Genomic DNA, 22,692 nt, shown 5'->3' with positions numbered 1-22,692 from the left:
CTTATAAGTTCAAGTTATATTAAAAGTTAATACATCGTTAGAATAATATATTCACTACAGTAATAAAAAATTATTCCAAATTCATAGAACAAAGTGGTAAATCCCATTACTGGCTGTGCTATAAATAAAACAAATGAAATAGCACCATTATTAGTTAAACGATTGTGATCTACATAATATTTAGCAAGGTTTTATTACCGCGTTAGTAATATTATAATCATAATAAGTACCTATTTAAAAAATATTTCTTTATTTAAGCTAATATTTTTTTATTTTTCAAAAAATTTATTTTACTGAACTAATTTAAAAATTAAATGGATAATTGCTTCATGGATCATTAGCTAATGTGTTTTACAATAAAGTTATATATATATTTATATATATAAGAATGTTTTAGTTGGGTAAAGGGTTTGAAATTTTAACATCTAATTTATGCAAAAAAAGTCTTCAATTAAAGTATTCTGGTAAAGAGCGAATTTTCTATTTTATTATTCAGTATATTAAATTAAAAGGAACTACAATTTAACCTTAAAATTACCTAGAATATCATTTTTAAAGAAAAAATCTGAATGAGAAAACTGATCCAGAAGAGTCAACACTAAAAATTTTAAAACAATACAAAAATAAATTATAATGACCAAAAAATTCAAACTGTACTTACATTGAATAAATTAATTTTAGATTCAAAAAATGACCGTATCGTCTGATTTTTACCACTACACCGTAAGAGTCGCTCGCACTAACCCTAACAACTTAATATAATTTAAAAAACAAACCCAAACATTTAAAAAAAATATCAATCACACGATAAAAAAAGAAAATTAAACAACTACTTATGCATAACTTTGTTAAAAAACCAAACAAAAATAAAACAACGGCGAAATCGTAAGTGGAAATTGCAATCGCCGTCCCGGCCGGTGAAACTATCCCGAGCGCGCTACACTACACACTGACTGTTCGAGCACGACGTAACGCGCCGTCGGACAACTAAATGCACACGCTGCTATCCTACAGGCTCCGACCTAAGCCAAAAAAATAATTATTACCTACACTGCCTTTCTTTAACGCATCCTCAGTAAACCGCCCTTTTGAATCTAAACCCCATCCCAAAATAGTTTACCGCAGTGATTTCGCTTTTTTTTTAAACACCAAATATTCGATAAATTCAACATGGCTGATAATCTCGTGTACTATCCTAACAACCTATTTTGTTGTTTACACTGTAAATACTTAGAGATAGTTATAGTAATTCAACGGCCAACTAAAATTTTATTTCGAATTTTCCTTCCGAACAGTGTTGTGGTTTAGATTTTTATTTTTTTCTCATTAATTGGATGAGACAAAATTACAATAAAATCAAACTAACACGTAAATTTATATATAAATCTAATAAAAAAAATCTCCCGGTATAATCATCAAATGCATTATTAATATAATACGTCCAATAAATTTTTTACTAAATAAATTAATACTTTTTGTTGATTTAATCACTTTTTTATTAGAAGAATAAAAAATTGATCATACTAACAAATCTTTTGTAACAAAAAAAAATGGTTCAATTGATAAAAAAAAAAATTTAACACAATTATCATTTGACGTATATTCATAAAAATATTATTAATTATACACTAAGGATATTATTCAATGTAGAAAATGAGAACATTTTACAAAACTAAGTAAATACCTACATTCAAAAAAATCAAACTATACTCTGAATTATTTAAAACTAAATAAAATAAACTTTATTAAATTTATTTATTTATTTATTTTAATAAAATAAAATATTTTTATTCAACGATTAAAAAAAAAAACTTTTAACCAAACTGCATTTATTTTAAATCCTCATAAAAAATGTCAAATAGTTAATTACATATCTTGCTCATAATCTTTATATTTGTATTTTAATGTGTTCCAAAAATACGATTTTAAATTAACTTTAAAATCAAATTTCATTTATTCTGATAATTTTTTTTTATGATCTGCTTTCAGAAAACATTCAAAAGATCTACTACAGAGAAAGTGAGTTTTAGTCAATCATCAGTTACATTTTTAAATTTTTATTAAATATTTTAATACAAATTAATTTTTTAATTCATCCAAAAGTAATACTTGTCTTTTAAAATGTATTTAAATCATTTTTGATGGGTAGTTTTACTTTTTAATGTTAAAAATATTTTATTCTTCGATAAAATTCAATTTTTATTTCCATTGTAAAATAAAAGTAGCATAAATTATATAGTTCAATGTCATTAAATTATAGTGAACTGAATCGTAAAATATCTGATATTTCATTGTAGACTTATTTTAGTTTAGAACAACATTAAAGATATAAAGTTATTTTTATTTTCATAAATAAAAATTAATCTGAGGTCTAATAAAAAGTAACAAAAATGTATATTAATCACAGTGTACATTTTGTTTTTCTGTTGAATATTCATTAATTATTTATATTTCTTCTTTGAATGTAATGTTTTGTAAAATATTCAAAAAACTAAACTCAAATTATGGAAAATAAGAGAATGATACGTCAATCACATATTTATATAAGAAAAGTTTATATTATCAGGAATAACATATAATTTGTTTAGGTGCAATTCTCTTAAGATGTATTGAGAATAGTTATCTCATAAGTACTTTACTGTTTTAATTGTATGTTCTAACAGTAGATTGTTTGTTTAGTTCATCAAATATATGTATATCTTATTTGGTAAAATGTAACTATGACTTTTTATGACTTTTATTGTTTGTAACATTAAACGAGAAATTATGTGGGTTCTTAATTTGTTATTTTCACAGTAATGACCCAATTATTAATCATGTCTAGTTTATGTTTTCATACAATTGTATTTCCATAATAATGTTGGTACATCATAGTGAAACTATGAGTTCCCTTATTGTAGGGGTCTTACCTTTATAAAATTTTAACTAGACGTATCAAACAAATCATCAAATTATTCAATACTGGATATTTGAAATAATTTTTCTTTTTATTTAAAGAGCAGTTTAAAGAAAATTTTAGTTAAAGTACACTCATAATTTATTTAATATAGGATTTATACTTTACCTGCTATAATAATTAGAAAATTAGTAATAATATTTTTATAAACAATTATTCCACAAGCTTGTAAATAGAGAAATAATCGGTGATTATAAAAAAATATAAAAAATAAAACAAATCATAATTAATTCATCACTATTCTTTTATCAAAAAATTAAGAAATGAGATGCCATCAAATTCTTTGTCATTAGAATAAATAAAACAATAACGTCATAAACAACCAATTAAAACTTAATGTAATAACAAACAACAGTCACTAAATTTGTACACTATAAATATTCAGCTTTTTAAACATGAGACAACATTAGAGTTTATTGTGAATTGATTTATTATTAATTAATTTATATAAAAAAGCTAATTAAAATATACAAGTACATGTATACTAAAAAATTTTTAAAATAAAGATAAAAATGGAAAGTGTTAATTAATTAACACTTATAAGCTTGAAATATAATTAAAATTATCCTGTTTTTGCAATTCATAAAAGAAAAATTTGTTTAACTTTTTCTGAAATTAAAATCAAATGTATTATAACGAATCAAATTACAGCCAGCAATTAAAATAGTGAATATTAATACTTTCGATCAATCTTAACCCACGCGTAACCTTGACTACAATGATAGAACTGAGGTTAACTGTCATAGGAATTCCTTTGCTTCATTTGTATTCGTACAAAAGCCATGGAAGGTGCTATAGAAGAAACTAAAGCCTACTGTACACAGGCACGAATAATAAACTACAGAATTCTCTTAACATATTTTTATAATTTATGTTACTACTGTTTTAGGCCTTTAAATTCACTTCAGAGCTACAACTCACAGATACATTAACTTGTTTATGGTCTGGTATTCAATCACTTTTAGAGAAATCAGTAAAACATATAGATGAAAAACATTTTACTTCCCAAATGGATAACTATCGAAAAATCATGACAGATATAAAACAATCGATTATATCAGAACAAAATTTAATAGATCAATTAGAAGAAGTATAATACTCATCTTAAATAGATATTTTTCGTAAATTAAATTTTAATTATGTTTCTAGAAGGTGAAATCCGCCAATCATATGATAGATTCATTAAACCTCCGAGAGCAAATAATTCAAGAATCCAATGATAATCTTTTGGCACAAATAAAAACATTAAAAAATGAACTTAATGCAAAAACCAAACAAATCGAAGAAGAAGGACTGTGAGTGAAATAGCATATTTTATGTTACCTCATTTATATTTATTACTTAAAATCGTAGATTTTCGTCGATGAGCCAAGGAGATACGTGCCAATTGGAACTAATGAGAACAAAGCGGGAATTAACAAAATTTGATGATGAAAATAAACGTTTAGATGATCTTTGTCAACATTTAAAGTCAGAATTAGATACTGCTGAATATAATATCAGAGAACTCGAAGCTGATATTACAGTTAGTATAATACAAAATTAATGAATATATTTTATTATTTTCATAATAAATAATAATAATTTAAAGGCTAAAAGTAATCAACTAGTTAAAGAAACGAAACTAAAAGAAAAGCTCGAAGAACAATTGCACACTAATAATGAAGAAATGGAAAAAATTAAATCGGAGCTGAATAGTACAAAAAACAACTTAAAGAAAACCGAAATTGATTTAGAAAAAAATAATGATACATTAAAACAACTCAAAGTAATTTTCTGATTTTTCTAATTATTATAGAAAAGAGCAAAACTAGAAGAAAGTTCTTATAATTGGCGAGTCAACGTCGACTGATGTTTGCTGTCTCCCACGATATGGGAGCCTCCTCGTCTCCATGGAAAGAATCCCTTAGGCTATTGCCATTCTTTTCATCTCTTAGAATTCTTATTTTTTCGGGTATAGTTTATGTAATAATGAATAGACCTGATCTACTACCTTTTTCCACTGGTTTTCCTAGGTATCGTCCCATTCAAAGTAACTACGAGATTCTCTTGCCGTTGGGACTTCTTTCTGAAAATAAATCAAAGTTGTTTTCTGATTCGAACTTTTTGATTTGTATATTTCATATAGGGGAAACTGACGCATGTTTTTACAGGAGAAAGTTGTTACAATTGAGCTATTTTAATTTTAAATTGTAACATAACATGCTACACATATGGATTCATAGATAAGTTGATGCTTCAAATATTTTGTGAATATATTAAACATACTTTACCAATGTTGACATTTATTTAAGTTTCGATGCGGAGCTAAGTAAGTATTGATTTTACCATGATGTGCATTATTTCATGTCTATCCATAAAAAAATTCAGCTCTCATTGCATCGATTTTAATGATTTAACGTAAAAAAAAAACATTATTAATCATGTTGAAAGTCTTATGATCAAAATACGAAAAACTTCTCTCAATTTTAGAAATTTAGACAAATTCTCAAAGCTATAATATTGTAAAAAATAGCATTTCCACATTTTTTTCTGCATTTAAACTTTTTTTTTAAATTGATACGAATGAAATTTAAATAGAAAACACTAAAGACAATAAGTTTTCCTATGGTATGTTTTTTAAGAAAATCCAATGAAAAAGTACAAAAAGGTTTTGAAAGAGTTCTCCAACGCGTTTTTTAAGATACTGATGTTAATCACTGTCAGGTATCCTTTATAGTTGTCTCAACTATTTATTCTTATGTGTTTGTATGTTGATAACAAAACTTAGTGGACATTTTGCTTTTTATTTTTCGACCACAGATATAAGGTGAGATATTTTTAATGATAAATATTTAATCGATATGTTTTACTATTTTATTTTCTATTTTAATATCATAAAAATAATTATGTTTTTAACTAAGGTTTGGGATTTAATGCATTTATAATAATTATTTGAACTACTTCGGAGACACTAAATTCCATGTGAATTTATCATAGGTATATAAAATGCCAAAGAATTTTATTATTCTAATGAGAATAATCTCTAGTGATAACGTTGTTACGAAAAATGTTATGAAAAAAAGTTGCTTTTTCGACAAATTTAATAAACCTAGTAAACTCTACCTTGGAGAAATTGTTACATCTTGACTAGCTATAATAAATTTTTTTTGTACTAAATATTTGAGTTATTGAATAATTAATACTGTTGTTTAAACTTTTAATTTATAGACTAAAATTAATTTATAAAAATAAACAAACTGTCACAACTAAATCAACTTTCTTCTAGATATATATTATATATATTATTATAGAATATTAATTAATATAATAACTTTAAGATTCAAAATAATCAATTGAATGCAAAAAATATCTCATATGATAAAAAAATAAAGAAATTCAATAAAGAACTGAAAATTAAAACTGAACTTAGAGTTATCAATGGTAAAGATATATGTCATCTTAAAGATAAAATAACTGTGAGTACAAAATAATAATACATTAATACTTATAGGCGAAATTACGACCCGAATCTATTAGACCATTTTTTCTGACATAATATTTGGGACTTTTTCGAAGAATAAGCACAAAATCCGGCAGAGTACCATAGAAATAATTTAACAAAATTATACAAACAAATTGTAATAATTTTACAAGAGCTAAAATATTAGTACAAATATTTATTATTAGGAACCAGTAGTAAATGATTACACTCAATCATTTTAAATGACGACTACTAGTTATATTTATTATAACTATTTGATTCTCAAACCCAGAATTTTAAATCTAATCAATTTTTTTTCTTTATAAAGCGTTTTGAAAATAAAGCTAGTACAATTAAACAGTGTGTGAAATTTTTTAAAGAATGATAAAAAAAATTTTCCATTGATAAAATGATAAAATTAATAATCGGTTTAAATTCATTGAATTTGTTCAGTTATATTCAGATTCAATTGAAAAATAAAAGTTTGATTCGGTATGGATTGGGTTCAATCTCAAAAATCATAGTTCGTAACACTAGTCACTAAAACGAAACTATTTTTGATTGCAAAAAAATTACTCATAATAATTTATATTATTATTACAGACAATTGTATAAGGTTTAAAAAGATGTTAAATGTAGTAATTCATATTATATATATTTCTATATACATCACTGTTATATATAGAATTTAGCGGATAATCGAATTGTAGACTTAGATTTCTTATACAATCAATAGGTTTGCTTATCAAATAAGAAAAAAAAGTTATAAGTACAATTAATTTTACAGTAGTCAGTTTTTTTGCTCTCCTATTAAATTAATGAAAATGATAAGTGGTGTTGCTTCCAAAGTGACAATTTTTTAAATCCTCGTAAAATTATACATTTGATAATGTTAAATTCATACTTGTAATCAGTGTTGAGAAAATCTTAACAATGTCTAGATTTTTCATCTAGATAAAAATAATATTTTATTTTATCATAGCTTTGAGAAATCTATAAATGGTTATCTAAACGTAATCTAAAATTAGTTTTTGTTGTATAGATAAAAAATACTCAAACCTATAACTATATTATTAATTCAAAACTTTAAAATATAAAAAACATTCAACGCAAAATACCTCAAAAAAATTACTTCAAAATAAGTGTAATTTAATTAATTGGCTCACTGAAAAATTCATTATTAAACTCGAGTAAACTGACAAAATGTGATAATATGACTTAGTGGTAACATCACTAGATGATAAAGTCATTAAGGATATATAAAGGGGTTTTCTCCGGTCGGGGTATCAGTATGTATTTAGCATTAATAATAGTAACATTGTTTCCGAAATACGTATCCGCCATTTTTTTAGTAATTTTTTTGAGTTAAATTTGTTTAATATAGTTTTAATTTTAAATAATATTAGCCTCAAATGATCAATTTTATTAAATATAAAAAATGTTTAGATATTTTATTAATCTAAGATTAGAGAGATAATCAACAATACTTATAATTTAATGATATTTTCCAAAAATTATTTGATTATATTTCGTTCACTTTTACATTACGCATTATGATGAAACTATAAACTACAGATGTGCTGTGAATATTTTATGGTACACTCATACCTGTATAATTTTAATTAATATTCCCGTCATTTTTAGATTGATGGATAAACAAAAATATATTATAGGCTTCTTTGTATAACAACTGATTTCGTACACTATAGATAATACTTAAGAAAATAATAATGATAATTTTGTATTTATTAGAATTTTGCTACTAGTAACTATTTAACAATTATGTCTCATTTCAATGTTACCCCATTTTACGATATAATTCTAGCTAATAAATATAGTTAGTGATTGATATGAAGCGTCTTTAACAATATCCTAGTGAACTAGTTTTTGCGTCATTCATTGGATGAGCGGTTAGCCGGCAGCATCCACCTAAGTGACTTTTCTCGTCAACTCCTCTGACGATCGTAAGAAAGCTTAAATCAAAATGGCAATCTAGTGCGGCGCATAACTAGGTGGTTTACGGTCTAACTGCCTCATATTAAACAGCTAGTGCATATAACTAGTGAGTGTAGCTAATGCGTATAAGAAGTGTATATAACTTGAGCATATGGTTAATGCGTATAGCTAATGTATTATGTTCATATAATACTCTTGAAGTCCCAAACTTACTAAAACACTCACAAAGTCAAAACTTACCATAAAAATTATTTATCAGTCTTTCGAAGAAAAAACATATTTCAAAAAAGCCGCATTAAAAACTTTTTAGACAACAGGTTTAAATAACTAATTATAAAAAAAAACTTTATTTTTTATAATTATTTGCAATACTTGTAAAAATAACTATAAACATTTACAAATTGAATAAAAATTAGAAAAATGACCATTATAGTTGCTTTAAGCTTACAATTAAATAATTATTGCTAACAATAAACTTATATTAAATATGATTTATATAAATAATTTAAATTAAAAATATGAATGTTTCAATAAAAAATTTATTATTCAATATAAATTGGAGTGTATTCTTAATCAATTACACAATAGATAAAACGTGGTAACATATTCTAATTGAAATTTAAAAAAAATAAAAGAATATTTTTGTAATTTTAAATAATATTAACTACAAGTGTTCAATTCTTATTATATAATAATTTCTATATAACTTAAATAAATAGTTTCTATTTTTTTAGAAGTAAAGACTAAATGTGCTTTTAGCTCATACTAAAAACTTTCACTATATTGTCGATAACATAATAGAAACTCATTTAGCACGAAGAAAAAATATCTTTAAAACGCTTTATTTTTAAGGAATTGATTACTTTTAATAACATACAAACTATATTGTTATGCAAACTCTACAACTAATTTAATTATTTTCCTTCAATATACTCCTCAGCTGGGTTTATAGGTCCTCATAATGTCACTAGATCATAACTAAAAATTTTATTCAATATTTCAAAACTACAAAAGTGCTATCCAAATTTTTTTTAGACTGGTCTAATGTTAAGATCTAGTTTCGTCTATGCCAATACTTGAATATTACGTATTGTTTATTTTTTAACCATAGAGCCAAGAAACACAATTACTTAAAGTTCAATCTGAATTGAATAGTCTTACTGCAACTCACGAAACTTCAGAAAGAAAGCGACAAGAATCTGTAAAAGAAGTTGAAAAATTTTTAAAATATAGAAAAATTCAGGAGAACAACGTCTTTAGTTTAGAAAAAAAAATAAGTCAATTGCAATGGGACAACAACAAAATAAATCATACATTAGAAGTTACCCAAAGAGACAAAAAATTATTAGAAAAAAGTATAGCTAAAATGAAAGGTATGTAAGATAAATTACATTTTATAACAAGATTTTTAATTTTATTTACTTCAATGAATACAGAACAAATGACAACATACTTGGAAAATTTGAATTTAAAAAATACAGCAATTAAAGCTTTGGAACTAGAAAATACCGAGTTAATTAAATCTATCGATCTTCTCAATCAAGATAAAGTAAATTTAGAAAAAAATAAAGAAAAGTAATTAAATTTAAAATGTACTCAAAGCGTATTTTTTTACATGAAACTGTTAAAAATCTTGAACATTAAAACAAATAATTTTTTTTTGTTTTTAACAAACAAAAATTATTAGAAATTATAACAAAATAATTTTGATAGAAATATTATATTTAATTATATTGAGTAAAAAAAAATTGTAATGAACAGATTAAATCAATACGTTGTCACATTAAAGAAAAAAAACCTTGAAGTGACCGCAATAATGAATTATAAGGAAATAGAAGTACAAGAGTTAAAAAAAGAAATAAACGTGCGTCAAGAAAAACTTAAAGAATTTGAGCATGACTTACTATCAATTAAAAACGAAAAAAATGTTTACCACAAGAATACTTTAGAAGCAAAGGTAACTTTAACTATCAATTGTACTGATTGTTTTAATATATTATCAGATGTACAGAACAATAATTTCAAACAATTATTTTTCAATAAGATTGTGTGGAAATTTTATGGTTTTAATGGAAAAATTGTACTTTACAATGCTTTTTAATGTAAATTTTTTATTCTCTAAAAAAACTCAATTTTTGTAAAGTTATCTTTATAGTATCTTCCTCACGTATAATTAGTAAATAATACACAAAAAATCTACATAACCATCAATATTTTTTATTTAAATAAAAATTATATTATCTTTTACCTTGGTTATATGACTTTAGAATTAGTTAATTAATCGTCATCTAAAATTGATTTTTGTTATCTAGATAAAAAATGTTTTGATAATTTATTAATCTATAAGATGTAGTACTTGGAATTTATTGATATTTTTTAAAAAATATAATTTACCACATTTCATACACTTTTTCATAACACATCATGATAAAACCACAAACCTCAAATGTCTTATGGTAATACATTGACACGAGTATAATTTTAATTAATATTTATGTCATTTTTACAGAAATCAATAAACAAAACTTATAATGTTCTTTCTTGTGTAATGAACGATTTTGTATAGAAATATACATTCCATTAAAGCTGGATTGTTGTGTCTATGATTATACATAAAACATCTATAAATAATAATACTTTTATGTAAACACTGAAAAATTACTTTATCGTTACATCAATACGATAAAAATAACGTTATCTAAATTAAAAATTTAAATACAATTGGGATCCAGTAAAATGGAGTTGAAGTTTTTTTTTATTTTTATTTATTATACCTGACAATAATTTAAATTACTGTTGTAAAACCACCGTTGCGTAATCAATAATAAGAGTTTCTTAATCCTGATAATTTATTTCTTTATAAAAATTTAAAACTCTCAATAGTTACAAAGACAATGAGTGTCTTACCAATCTGTATATTAAAATATATTAAATAATTAATTGCAAACAAATAATTTAGAACACTAACTAGAATTGTCTAGCTTAAAATATTTTATAAAGGTAATCTCATCAAAAAAATTATTACCCGAAAAATAGTGATACACACTCTAAACTCTATAATTATAAAAATAAAACATCAGATTTGTACATTAAACCAGAACAGTAATTATTTCTAAAAAGTATACAAGGGAGTTAACTAACAACCTAAGAAAAATAATTATTCTCTTACCCTAATGATTCTTATGCAAATGGTTACAAAAGCATAGAACTATTAAAGCTTAAATGACTATAAAAAAAATTGAAGTAATAAATTATACGTTACAACACTAGTCAGGTTTATATATTTTCTATATATTTAGATGCTAATTTTATTTCCGACCATAATTGTAAGTAGAATAAAACAGAAAGCTATTGACTTTCATTTTAGTAAACCATACTCTTTACCCAAATGATTAAACTTTATATAAAGGCTTGAAGTCTTAAATTAAAGTTCAGTTACTAATAAAAAAAAAAGCTCTACTTACTCCGTTATCTAATATCCAGACCACCTTGACTATCTTATATTTATTTGCTTACTAGTATTAATAAATTTGTTCATAAATTGTTTCACATAAACAGTTTTTGATACTAAATAATTGCAAAACGTAGTATAACAGAGTATTTCATAAAAATATTACACTAGACGTTCGAATAAAATTTTTTTAATAACACTTAAAAATTAAATGTACCTACAAATTAAATTGTAATAACAAATTTATTTTTAAAACTATTTAACTTTTAGTTATTTACTTACGAATAAATAAAATACATAATATATTTTAATAACTCATTTTTCATGTCATTTAAACATTTATATAATAAAATAGGTACCTAAACCTCTCAATGATGTTTTAATTTTTTTACATGTTTACATATGTTTTGTGTATTTTATTATTTTAATTCATAAGTGCATAATAAGATTTTTATTTTCAAAATATTAGTTTTATGACAAAATATAAAAATAAAAATATTTAAGTTAATTATTATTTGAGCTGAATAAAAAATAAAAACATTTGCTAGAAATATCCAACTATTGAAACTTTTCATAACAGCACGGATTCTTATCAACATAAAATTTAAAGGTTGTATCGAATAAAATTGTATGTTGAATACTAAATTTGTTAAGTTTAATATTTATACTTATGTAAAGTTTTTAGAGCCTAAATAGTTAAATACCTGATCATAATAACTAATAGCTCAGTACGTTCTAACAGAGTTTTTCAATAACTGAATGTGATATTTTGTTTGGAACAGTCTTTGTAAAACGCTTATGGATAACCACATATACGCTTAAATAATTATTAATAAATTATTATTTACACTAAACTTCAACGAATGTATTTTAGGATGACGTAGAAGAAATGAAAGAAAAATTTAAAATGGTTTCTCAACAGCTTGAACAACAAAAAGAATATGTGGCATACAAAGAAATGCAGTTAGCCAAAAATGATACCAGTAATCAAATATATATGTATAAATTTTAATTAATGGAATATAATTTTTAAATCAATTTTAGAATTGAAACAGACAGAAAAGGAATTACAAAAGTGTCAACAAGAGATTAATAAGTTTGAACTGAAGTTTGATAAAATGTCAGAATTATTAAAAAAAAAAAATGAAGATGCAAAATCTTTAAGTACAACTTTGAAAACACAACAAAAAAAATTGGAAAAACTTCAGAATCAAATTGAACAAGTAAGTATTATAATAATATTAAAATTATGAAACATATGATTAATATATATTTCACAATAAATAATTTTATCAAAAATCTCTATATAAAAAATCCGTATTGCTTTATTTAAAAGTCTACAAATTAATTACAGGTAAATTCAGATAAAAGTAACTTGATCAATCATATAAATATACGAAATGAAGAGCTTATAAAACAAAAAGATGCCAACGATGTACTTATAATTACTCTTGGCAAAGGAGAAGCAGAATATCAAAATAGAATTGAAGATATTAAGCTATTAAAATCGCATGTAAAGCGACTCAGGTAAGGTAAAAAGTTACAAGTAAGTGTTTATTTTAATGTTCTCGGCATATAATTATTTTTTAACAGAAATTCTGATTATTCATCTATGATAATTTTAGTAGTCAAAAACGACTGCTGATATCCCATTCATCAACTGTTCATGACCTCAGACGAAAGTTGTTAAAATACGAACAAAAATTAAACAAAGAACGTATGAAATGTCGCGCATTAGAAGAGACATTAATGAAACCAACTAATATCCATCCTTGGAGACTTTTAAAGGTTGTATGAAAAAAATATTTTGAAATTACATTAGTTAATATTATTTTAAAATAATTTAGAACACTAATCCATCGGCGTTTAAGATGACAGTTAAAATAAGAATACTCCAAAAGCGACTACTTGAACAATGCACCAGAATTTTTGACAAGGAGTTACAAGTAAAAGACATTCAATCGAAGTACGATAAATTAAAAAATGAATTTGTTAACCTTCCAAGTGTAGATATTTTCAAAGAAATGAATAACATTAAAAGAACATTAATAAAGAAGAATGAAAAAATAAAAGTAATGTTGATTTTAACGGTTCAGCCGTTTTTAATTAGTTTAATTAAATATTTATTTTAATTGTTACAACACTTTTTGTTTTTGTATAGAATCTATCAAGCGCGTTGACTGCCAGTGAACAGTTAATCATGGAAATCAAATTTGATTTAGAGAAAACAAAACAAGATCTTGACGAATTTAAAAATAAATATTACGAACTGGTAAGAAAAGAATAATATATAAATATATTGAATTTTCAACAAACCGCGTGCCCATATTGATAAAGGTGACAGTTACTAACGTACGCTGTCAATGGTAAGAAATTCGGTCACAGGCGACTTTGTTTACTAGGATCGTCAAGTGAAATGAAACTGTCATCCCTCAATGTCGTAACAGATTAACTACCTTGCTTCTAGAAGTTAATACATGTTAGAAAACATTCTCTTAAGAATAGCTTCTAATGAATTATTTAGGTCAAAAAATATATTATTACACTTTGTTTTACAAATTAATTTTTAATTTTAGAAAAAAATTCAGGAAAAATTTAAAGAAAAAGTTCAAAAAGTACAGGTTTCAGCGAAGTCTAATCCAGAAAGATCTTTAGTTAATTACAATCGATATTTGCACTTTTCAATATAATTTATTTTTTATTTATAATTAAGTGGTTTTTCATTAATTGTAATTTTTATTAAACACTAAATATTAAATGATTACATTTTAAAACAGAGCTCTTTTGTATAATTTATCAACAATTCACTTTTCATATTATCATTAGGACAAAGAAATATAAAATTAAAGAAATATATTTTTTTAGTCTTTACTATTCTTACAAATAATAATAACAATAAATGTGATTTTAATATCAATAGAAAAAATGTTTACATACAATATTTCTAGTAGTTATGACAAAAAACAGATATAAAAATATTCTAATAATAATATTTCTGTTTTAATAAACATCAGTGTAAAATTTGAATACACAAAGTAAGGTCAGATTTAACTTAAGCTATAAAGAATGTGCAAAAATTTGTTTTTTCTCTATTCTCTTAATTTTTAAGAATATTTACTACTCGTTCATTAAACCCCTCGATTTATCCAAAAATGATATGCTCTGTACAACAATCATATAACTTTTACCCTCTTGTTAGTTCTAGTATTGCATTAATGATGTATGCCACTCTTTAAATTTTATGTCATTAGATGACTTTTTTTTATTTAAGAAACAAATTTTTTTAATTGGCCATTAATCTATAGCCTTGATATTAGTATAACCCGCATTTTTTACCTACCTATTTTTATTTATCATATGCTAAATAATTATCTACTATTTACATTTAAAATTTTTTAAAAGATCCTTAAATAATGGAACCATTTATTTAAATCGTCGATAGTAAAATTTCTATATTATTATTAACCCAACCAATTGCTTAAAATTACACAAGTAAAAAAAACTGAACAATTTTATTAAATATAACATTTAAAAAATAAATTAGATTATGCACATTAACGTGTCTAATAGCTTCACAAATTTTAATTTTTTTTAACTTAAAATATATAAACTTCAGTAATTTAATTATTTAAAAATAATTAAGCTATATGTTATTTTATTGTATATATATGTTATTGTATTTAATGTCATCTAGAAGTTTTGTTTAAGTGGATCTTAATTACTATAGTCAGAGGGATCCATTACGAGTTTCGATAAACCATACATGGTTTATCGAAAATCAATATACGATTTTATTATCTTTTCTATTATTTTATGCAATAAAATTGACGATTACGATTAACAAAATTAGATATTAAAAATTTGTAATGCTTTTGTATAATTAAATCATTGTATTTTACATAATAATGCTATTTAAAAAAATAAATAAATAAATCATTGTATCAATATTTTATGATTCTTTTAATGCTAGCCACTCGATTTTTCTTTAAATAATAATTATGCTTAGAAAATTATTTTTGGTATTTTTTATAATCTGAACCGCTCAAAATTATAACATCGGTAAAAACACATTATTAAGTTTTCAAGTTATTTAATGAACATTTGTACTGGCTGATAGTGAGTTTGGATTAACCGAATCCCAGTAGTGTAACTTGAAAAAATTAAAAGCAGTATTGCTTTTTTTGTTCGCCAATAATTTTTCACTCTGAAACGCTATTTAAGAAATCTCGAATGGCCACCAAAATAAAAGTTACTACGTCTAAAAATTCAAACATAATTTCAGAGAATACACCCTCATCCTCTCATACTAGTTGTGCCACTGTCGATAACAACAATAATCCCTCTCATAAATTATTTTTATGGTAGTTATCAAGAAAACTTCATCACACCGGGCATTTAAAAATGTACAATAGTAAACTTGCATTGAATATAAGAGTAAAAGTCTGTTAATAGACATAAATTATTAAAGATGTGATTTTTGTATGATATCTTGTTGTTAGAAGAGGTAGAGGAAGACCAAAAATGAGATGGAGGGATGCTATTGAATGCGATTTGAAGACAGCTGATGTGAGCGTAGATGATGTGGGAGATCGTGTCAAGTGGAAGTTTAGGATAAGGGTGACCGACCCCAAGTAGTTGGGATTAAGGCGAGGAAGAAAAAATAAAAATCTTGTTGTTTCTGTGACAAATGACGAATACTGTATGCTAACAGCAAATTACCAATAGAAAATAGATAAAAAAATTGCTTAACTTAAAAAATCTATAGTAAAAAAATCTTACATTGAATAAAAAAAAATATGAGAAAAGAAATGTTTGAATTTTTTTTCAATCACATCATTGATACGATCACATATCATAGCGACGTAACATTATTAAATTAATAATAAAGGTTCCATTAAACAAAATTAAAATTTAGATTATAATCCCTTAAGTGTTAAAACCTAAACCTGAAGAGATATTTTCCTTTACAAATATTTAATATTTTCAATAGTGTACAAAAAAATTAATGTCTTATTATTAATGAGTAATCACTTTGTAATCACAACTTACTGTTTAACTAAATTCCTATAACAAGTAACGAGAACTTAACGAAACCGATATAAAGTCCTCAGAGAATTGAGTTTTTCTCGATTATATTTGATTTTGTCTATTAAAGAACTATACTTTTTGTTCAAGTTAATTTCGTAAGTTTCTTTCAATAAGTTTCTGTACCAAAATTAAAGACTAGGTCAGAGTCAATCCATACTTTAGTTTCCGAATTTATAAATTGTAGTTGTATAATTAAACTTTATACCTATACTATTTTAATTGAGCTCGCGAAAATAAATTTATTCAATTTCTTTATATCACTTGATTTTTAGATTAATAAACATATAATCTTACCTTTAGAATTATTAAATTAAAACAATTATCGGCATATTTGGCAATATTATTCTTTGATTGTCATAAAACAAAATAACTTTATATATATTTTTAAATATTGACGATTAATCATTTAAGTATAATTACAGTGATTTCCTTTAATAAAATTATTTTAAATCTAAAAACAACGTCAGATACACATAGAATAAGAATGCTTTAACGCGTTCATATTCTAAGATAAAACAAACGAGTTTCATCTTTTAGAATTATGAGCTCATTTTGACCGGTAAACTTTAACTATGAACAGTGTTATTGAAGATATTTGATCTTCTTTTACACTCTTTCTAATAAAAATACTTATAGATACTTATGAAGAAATATCTCAATTAAACTACTGTTTAAAATATAAATATTCTTTATAATTTCTTATCTCATTTATAGTTTAATTTTCTTAAGTAAAATATAATTTTAATGGAATGAAGTTTCTTATAAATAGTAAAATATTAAATCTATTAAGTTCATAAGAAAAAAATGTTCGATTTTTTTTGTAAAAAAAGCATTTTTAAGGATTTCCCAGAATGAATTTGTCTCAATCAATAAACTTTTTTAACGTGTATATATTTCCCTCATAAATAATAACTTGCATATATATTATAAATAATAATCCTGTGTTTTAATGGGTATCGCGAATAGATATTTCAAGATAACATATGATAAAATATTTCAAAAATCCAATAGTGTCATTTATAAATTTGCATTCAACATAAGAATTAATAAAGATTTAATCAGTGCATATATAAACAAAAATACTGTCTTATAAGTTATAAAGATTTATCACATAACATATACTTAATAAAGAAACTAAAATGGCACTTATTACTCATAATAACTGAAACAATATAATATTTGTTCATGAATTTTTTAACGACATTATTTTTGGACGTATTTATTAAGGTTTGTATGTACCAAAGAAATGTCCACATGAAGGACAAAAATGATCTACCCTTTGAAAACTGTCCATAAATAATGGAATACATGAGCAACAAAAACACCTGTAATATACATTTTATTAATTCTTTTCATGATTAATATTTATAATAATATTAAATATTCATGACAAAAAGTAGTAATAATTTAACTTACCCCACTATAAACAACAACCCGCAACAAATATATCCTGTAGCAGCAGTGTCCCTCTCAACTCGAGAATACACATCCGATCTACAATTAGGGCATACTATATGAAATGGATCTGGACCAACGGCAGGTTCTAATATTTCAAAATATAAATATTTTTTTATTAATAACAAATATGCAATATTATAGCAAGGAGCAAAATATACACAGGCCTCGAGCATATTTTTAGAAAGAAAAAAACAGTGGGGTCTCGGCACAGTGCAAGTGTGGTATAGTTGGATCAAGTATAATGATATCTGACAGTGATTAAAATTACTATCACAAAAAACGCTTCGATGCAAATCTGTAGCTAATGTTTAATTTTAAAACATTAATGGATTATTTCAAAAGCTATATGATCTCATATTTCCTTATTTATATCCTGATTACAAGTTTTATAATTTATAAGTGTAATATATGATATATAATATGTAAATATATAAAGGGAAATTTTTTTATTTAAAAAAAAAGTATGTCGAACGAAAGAAGGATATAAATATGATTTCTCATATAAAAATTGTATAGATCCATACACTTTTCAATAAGTTATAGCATTATAAAGTTAAAAAATTTAAATATAAAATCGAGAATTTTCACACAAAAATAGCATTCGGTAACTATTTTCACCGTGAAGACAAAATAAAGTCCAAATTTTTTTTTACATTTAGTACATTTCATAAGCTTTAATTTAAGGTATATATAAAAGTATCAGTATTTCCGGAACACTTTAAAAAGTTAAGTTTAAAAATTCGTCATTATTAATCCCCCCTTCTGGGCAAGTTGAGGTTCAAATTTATAAAGAAATACATCAAATGATAGGTAAAGACATTATGCATCTATAAAAAAAAACTATATTGATTTGTTAATTTTTGAAAAGTTATAGCATTTTTAAGTAAAAAAATTTGAAAAAATTTCGAAAATTAGCGATTTTTAAATTTGTAATTTTTTTGCAAATTTTCCCCATTTACGGGGAACGAGGATAATGTCTTTGGCTAAATTCGATTTGTGATCTTTTGACGTAACGTTGAAAGAAATCGGTTCTTTGAGAGCTGAAAAAAGTAGTAACAGACACAAAAAAAAACACATCATAGTAAAACATTAATGGATTATTTCAAAAGCTATATGATCTCATATTTCCTTATTTATATCCTGATTACAAGTTTTATGCTTTATTAGTATATGAATGTAAGTATGTCGAATGAAAGAAGAATATAAACTGTACTTATTTTAAAAAAATTATAATGATCCATACATCTTTCAAGAAGTTATAGTATTATAAAATTAAAAATATAAAAATTTTTTTTTTCAAAAATCGTATTTTTTTTATTAACCTTGATGTCTGTTTTCACCGTGAAGACAAAATAAAGTCTGAAACTTTTTTTTATTATTAAAATATATTACATAGGCTTTAATTTAGGATATATATAAAAGTGTCAGACTTTCCGGAACACTTTCAAAAGTTAAGTTGAATAAGTTCTACTTTCTACATGCATTTTTTAGATTTGAACCCCCCTCAAATATAGGGAAATGGTCCGATTTAAAAAAACAGTATGTTGAATGAAAGATGTATATAAATACTACTTCTCATGAAAAAATTGTATTAATCCATACATTTTTCAAATAGTTATAGCATAATAAAATTAAAAATGTAAAATACAAAATCGAAAATTTTCACACAAAAATAGCATTCGGTAGCCATTTTCACCGTGAAGATAAAATAAAGTCCGAAATTTTTTTTTCCCATAATAAAGTATATTACATTAGCTTTAATTTAAGATATATATAAAAGTGTCAGACTTTCCGGAACACTTTCAAAATTTAAGTTGAAAAAGTTCTACTTTTTACATGCATTTTTTAGATTTGAACCCCCCTCGTATTTAGGGAAATGGTCCGATTTAAAAAAACAGTATGTCAAATGAAAGATGTATATGAATACTACTCCTCATAAAAAAATTGTACTGATCCATACATTTTTCAAAAAGTTATAGCATAATAAAGTTAAAAATGTAAAATACAAAATCGAAAATTTTCACACAAAAATAGCATTCGGTAGCCATTTTCACCGTGAAGATAAAATAAAGTCCGAAATTTTCATGATAAAGTTTATTACATTAGCTTTAATTTAAGATATATATAAAAGTGTCAGACCTTCCGGAACATTGTCAAAAATCAAGTTGAAAAAATTAATTTTTTATAAAAAAGTTGTCATTTTAAATCCCCCCTGTGGGCAAGTAAAGGGTCACATATAAAAAAAATATATACCAAATGAAAGGTAATGATATCATGCATCTATATAAAAAAAAATATATTGATTTGGTTATTTTAAAAAAAGTTATTACAATTTTAAGTAAAAAAAATTGAAAAAATTTTGAAAATAAGCGATTTTTAAATTTGTAATTTTTTTGGAGGTTTCCCCCACTTACGGGGAATGAGGGAATTTTTTTCAATTTTTAAGGGTCATGTCTTCGACTAGATACGATTTGTGATCTTTTGACGTATCATTGAAAGAAATCGGTTCGGTTTTTCTTTGTTTCTTTTAGTATAATGTTTCTCTTAACTTATTAATCATAAAGTCTTTTTTATTTTCATTCCTTAAACCTTATAAGGATGTCATCTTCAATATCTTAAAATCAACACTCTTAATTAAATAAATATTTCAAATGATAACGATCTAATTAGGAAAAGGTCGATAACAAATTTAGACCAGTATTATGGAAGTTTTTAGTTATTTAAAGTAATGATTGAATGTGAAAAGTGAGTGATTTTTTTAAAAACTAATTATTTTTTTAGATCATTATCTATTAGTCAAGCTAGTTAATTAATATAGTGTTTATAATGTTGACATAGTGACATTGACATTGTCACATAGACATTGACATTATAAGACATAAGATATGAACATAAAAAAAACTTGATTGATTGAAAAATGATTGAAAAATTGAGAGAAACATTGAACAAAATGAATAAAATATTAATATTATTTTTGTCTTCGATTAATTAAGTGGAGCACTTGCCAATACTTGTTTCATAATTTTTTCAATATTTGAATTAGTAGCATTTACGTGATCTCCCCAATAACAATGAATTATTTTTAGAATATTCCTTGAATATTTATTTTTGATATTAAAATATTTCTAGAATATAACCAGAATATTTTGAAATATTCACACAATGTTCTCAGAATATACTTTGACAACAAATATTATAGTCTCACAATATTTTAAAGGTATAATTCTAAAATACTATAAAAAAAATATTTTGCAAGATGTTTTACGAATATATTAAAAAAATTAAAAAAAAGCAACCCCCGTCTTCAGGGGATTCGAATCTTGTTATTCAAGTACTAGAAACATACTCGTTATCTACTGACTGACAGATTAATACGTCTATAAAATGATAAAAAAGCCTATTTAGGGTAGTTCTAATTTTCAAAGTCATTTTTACCGTTTAAAAAAATCAAAGTAATTGCAACTTTATATTCAATTTAGATTAGATTCATATAATTTTTTTAAAAATCGGCGATCCCATCACCTTTACCTCTCTTTGTAAGTTAGAAATTGACCTACTTCGTTGATAATATAAAAATATATTTTAACTATAATAAAAAACTTTTTAGGATTTTAAGTTTCACAGGACAATTATAAGATATAATCGCGCTGATAAAACAAAAAAAAATTTAACTCGTTTTTATACTGTCCCTGACATAACTAGCTTAATTGAATTAGATTAACTAAAATTGATACTAATTAGAGAAAAGGGTTGTTTACTTATTAAGGATTTAGGAATATGTATAAATAATACATAAGTATTATACAACTAGATACCAATAACATCGAAGGTTGTAACTAAAGGGAAGCAAGGAGATAGCTTGTCTCTCTTAAGTTACCACAGTTAGTCTACAAGATATATACATATATATATAGATAATAATTTTAAAAAATTATATTGATAATACAGTGTGGCCCACCACTCACTGACAACTTAAATAACTTTTGATCCAGTTAATATTTTTAGCTGATTTTTTTTTTAAATAATAGTTATACGTTAGGTCTATAGCTATATCTCAATAATTAATTTTTTTACATTTTATTAAAAATATTAATTATTTTTAAATTTTAAATAAAATGTAAAAAAAAAATCTAAGATAGCTATTTTGTAGAGTAGAATTTAAGAAAAATTTTAGTAAAAAAATATCTTATTAATATTCAGTAGTAAATATTCTGTAGCGTTTTGAAGTTTGTGAAAATTTGAATTTTCATGTATTATTTTACGGTATTAAACATTGAAATACGTATTGAGAAAAGGACAGAAGAAAACGCTATCTTTTCA

General features: G+C 24.1%; 3 protein-coding genes across 6 annotated transcripts in view; 1 reads left to right on the top strand and 2 right to left on the bottom strand.

The window, feature by feature from the left end:
- LOC126896094 (cyclic nucleotide-gated cation channel subunit A) overlaps positions 1-1,004 on the bottom strand; it is a 125,309-nt gene extending 124,305 nt beyond the window's left edge. For 2 of the 3 annotated variants that reach the window (XM_050668553.1, XM_050668555.1), the window contains exon 1: positions 662-1,004. The gene's annotated coding sequence lies outside the window, so the exon portion shown is untranslated. The remainder of the gene's footprint in view (positions 1-661) is intronic. The other variant, XM_050668554.1, reaches the window with a different exon arrangement.
- Positions 1,005-1,970: 966 nt separating this feature from the next.
- On the top strand, positions 1,971-15,773 carry LOC126896093 (cilia- and flagella-associated protein 58-like). The gene is made up of 16 exons (XM_050668552.1): positions 1,971-2,019; positions 3,846-4,046; positions 4,106-4,251; positions 4,310-4,481; positions 4,548-4,724; positions 6,277-6,414; positions 9,487-9,748; positions 9,812-9,950; positions 10,137-10,332; positions 12,701-12,809; positions 12,871-13,049; positions 13,181-13,353; positions 13,452-13,614; positions 13,674-13,898; positions 13,988-14,098; positions 14,403-15,773. The coding sequence occupies exons 1-16, from the start codon at positions 1,975-1,977 to the stop codon at positions 14,514-14,516; spliced, it is 2,550 nt and encodes an 849-aa protein (XP_050524509.1). The 5' UTR covers positions 1,971-1,974; the 3' UTR covers positions 14,517-15,773.
- A 2,178-nt stretch (positions 15,774-17,951) lies between these two features.
- The window catches only part of LOC126896126 (lipopolysaccharide-induced tumor necrosis factor-alpha factor-like), a 13,738-nt gene continuing 8,997 nt past the window's right edge, over positions 17,952-22,692 (bottom strand). For both annotated transcript variants that reach the window (XM_050668620.1, XM_050668621.1), the window contains exons 2-3: positions 18,331-18,457; positions 17,952-18,239 (exon numbers count right to left, since the gene is read on the bottom strand). In XM_050668620.1, the coding sequence (XP_050524577.1) occupies positions 18,137-18,239; positions 18,331-18,457 (230 nt within the window). In that variant the 3' untranslated portion in view covers positions 17,952-18,136. The remainder of the gene's footprint in view (positions 18,240-18,330; positions 18,458-22,692) is intronic.

Source organism: Daktulosphaira vitifoliae, unplaced genomic scaffold (genome assembly GCF_025091365.1).
Source record: "Daktulosphaira vitifoliae isolate Bord-2020 unplaced genomic scaffold, ASM2509136v1 Scaffold_1, whole genome shotgun sequence".
In the NCBI taxonomy this organism is placed as follows: Eukaryota; Metazoa; Arthropoda; class Insecta; order Hemiptera; family Phylloxeridae; genus Daktulosphaira; species Daktulosphaira vitifoliae.
This window is presented reverse-complemented; position numbering and strand designations above follow the sequence as displayed.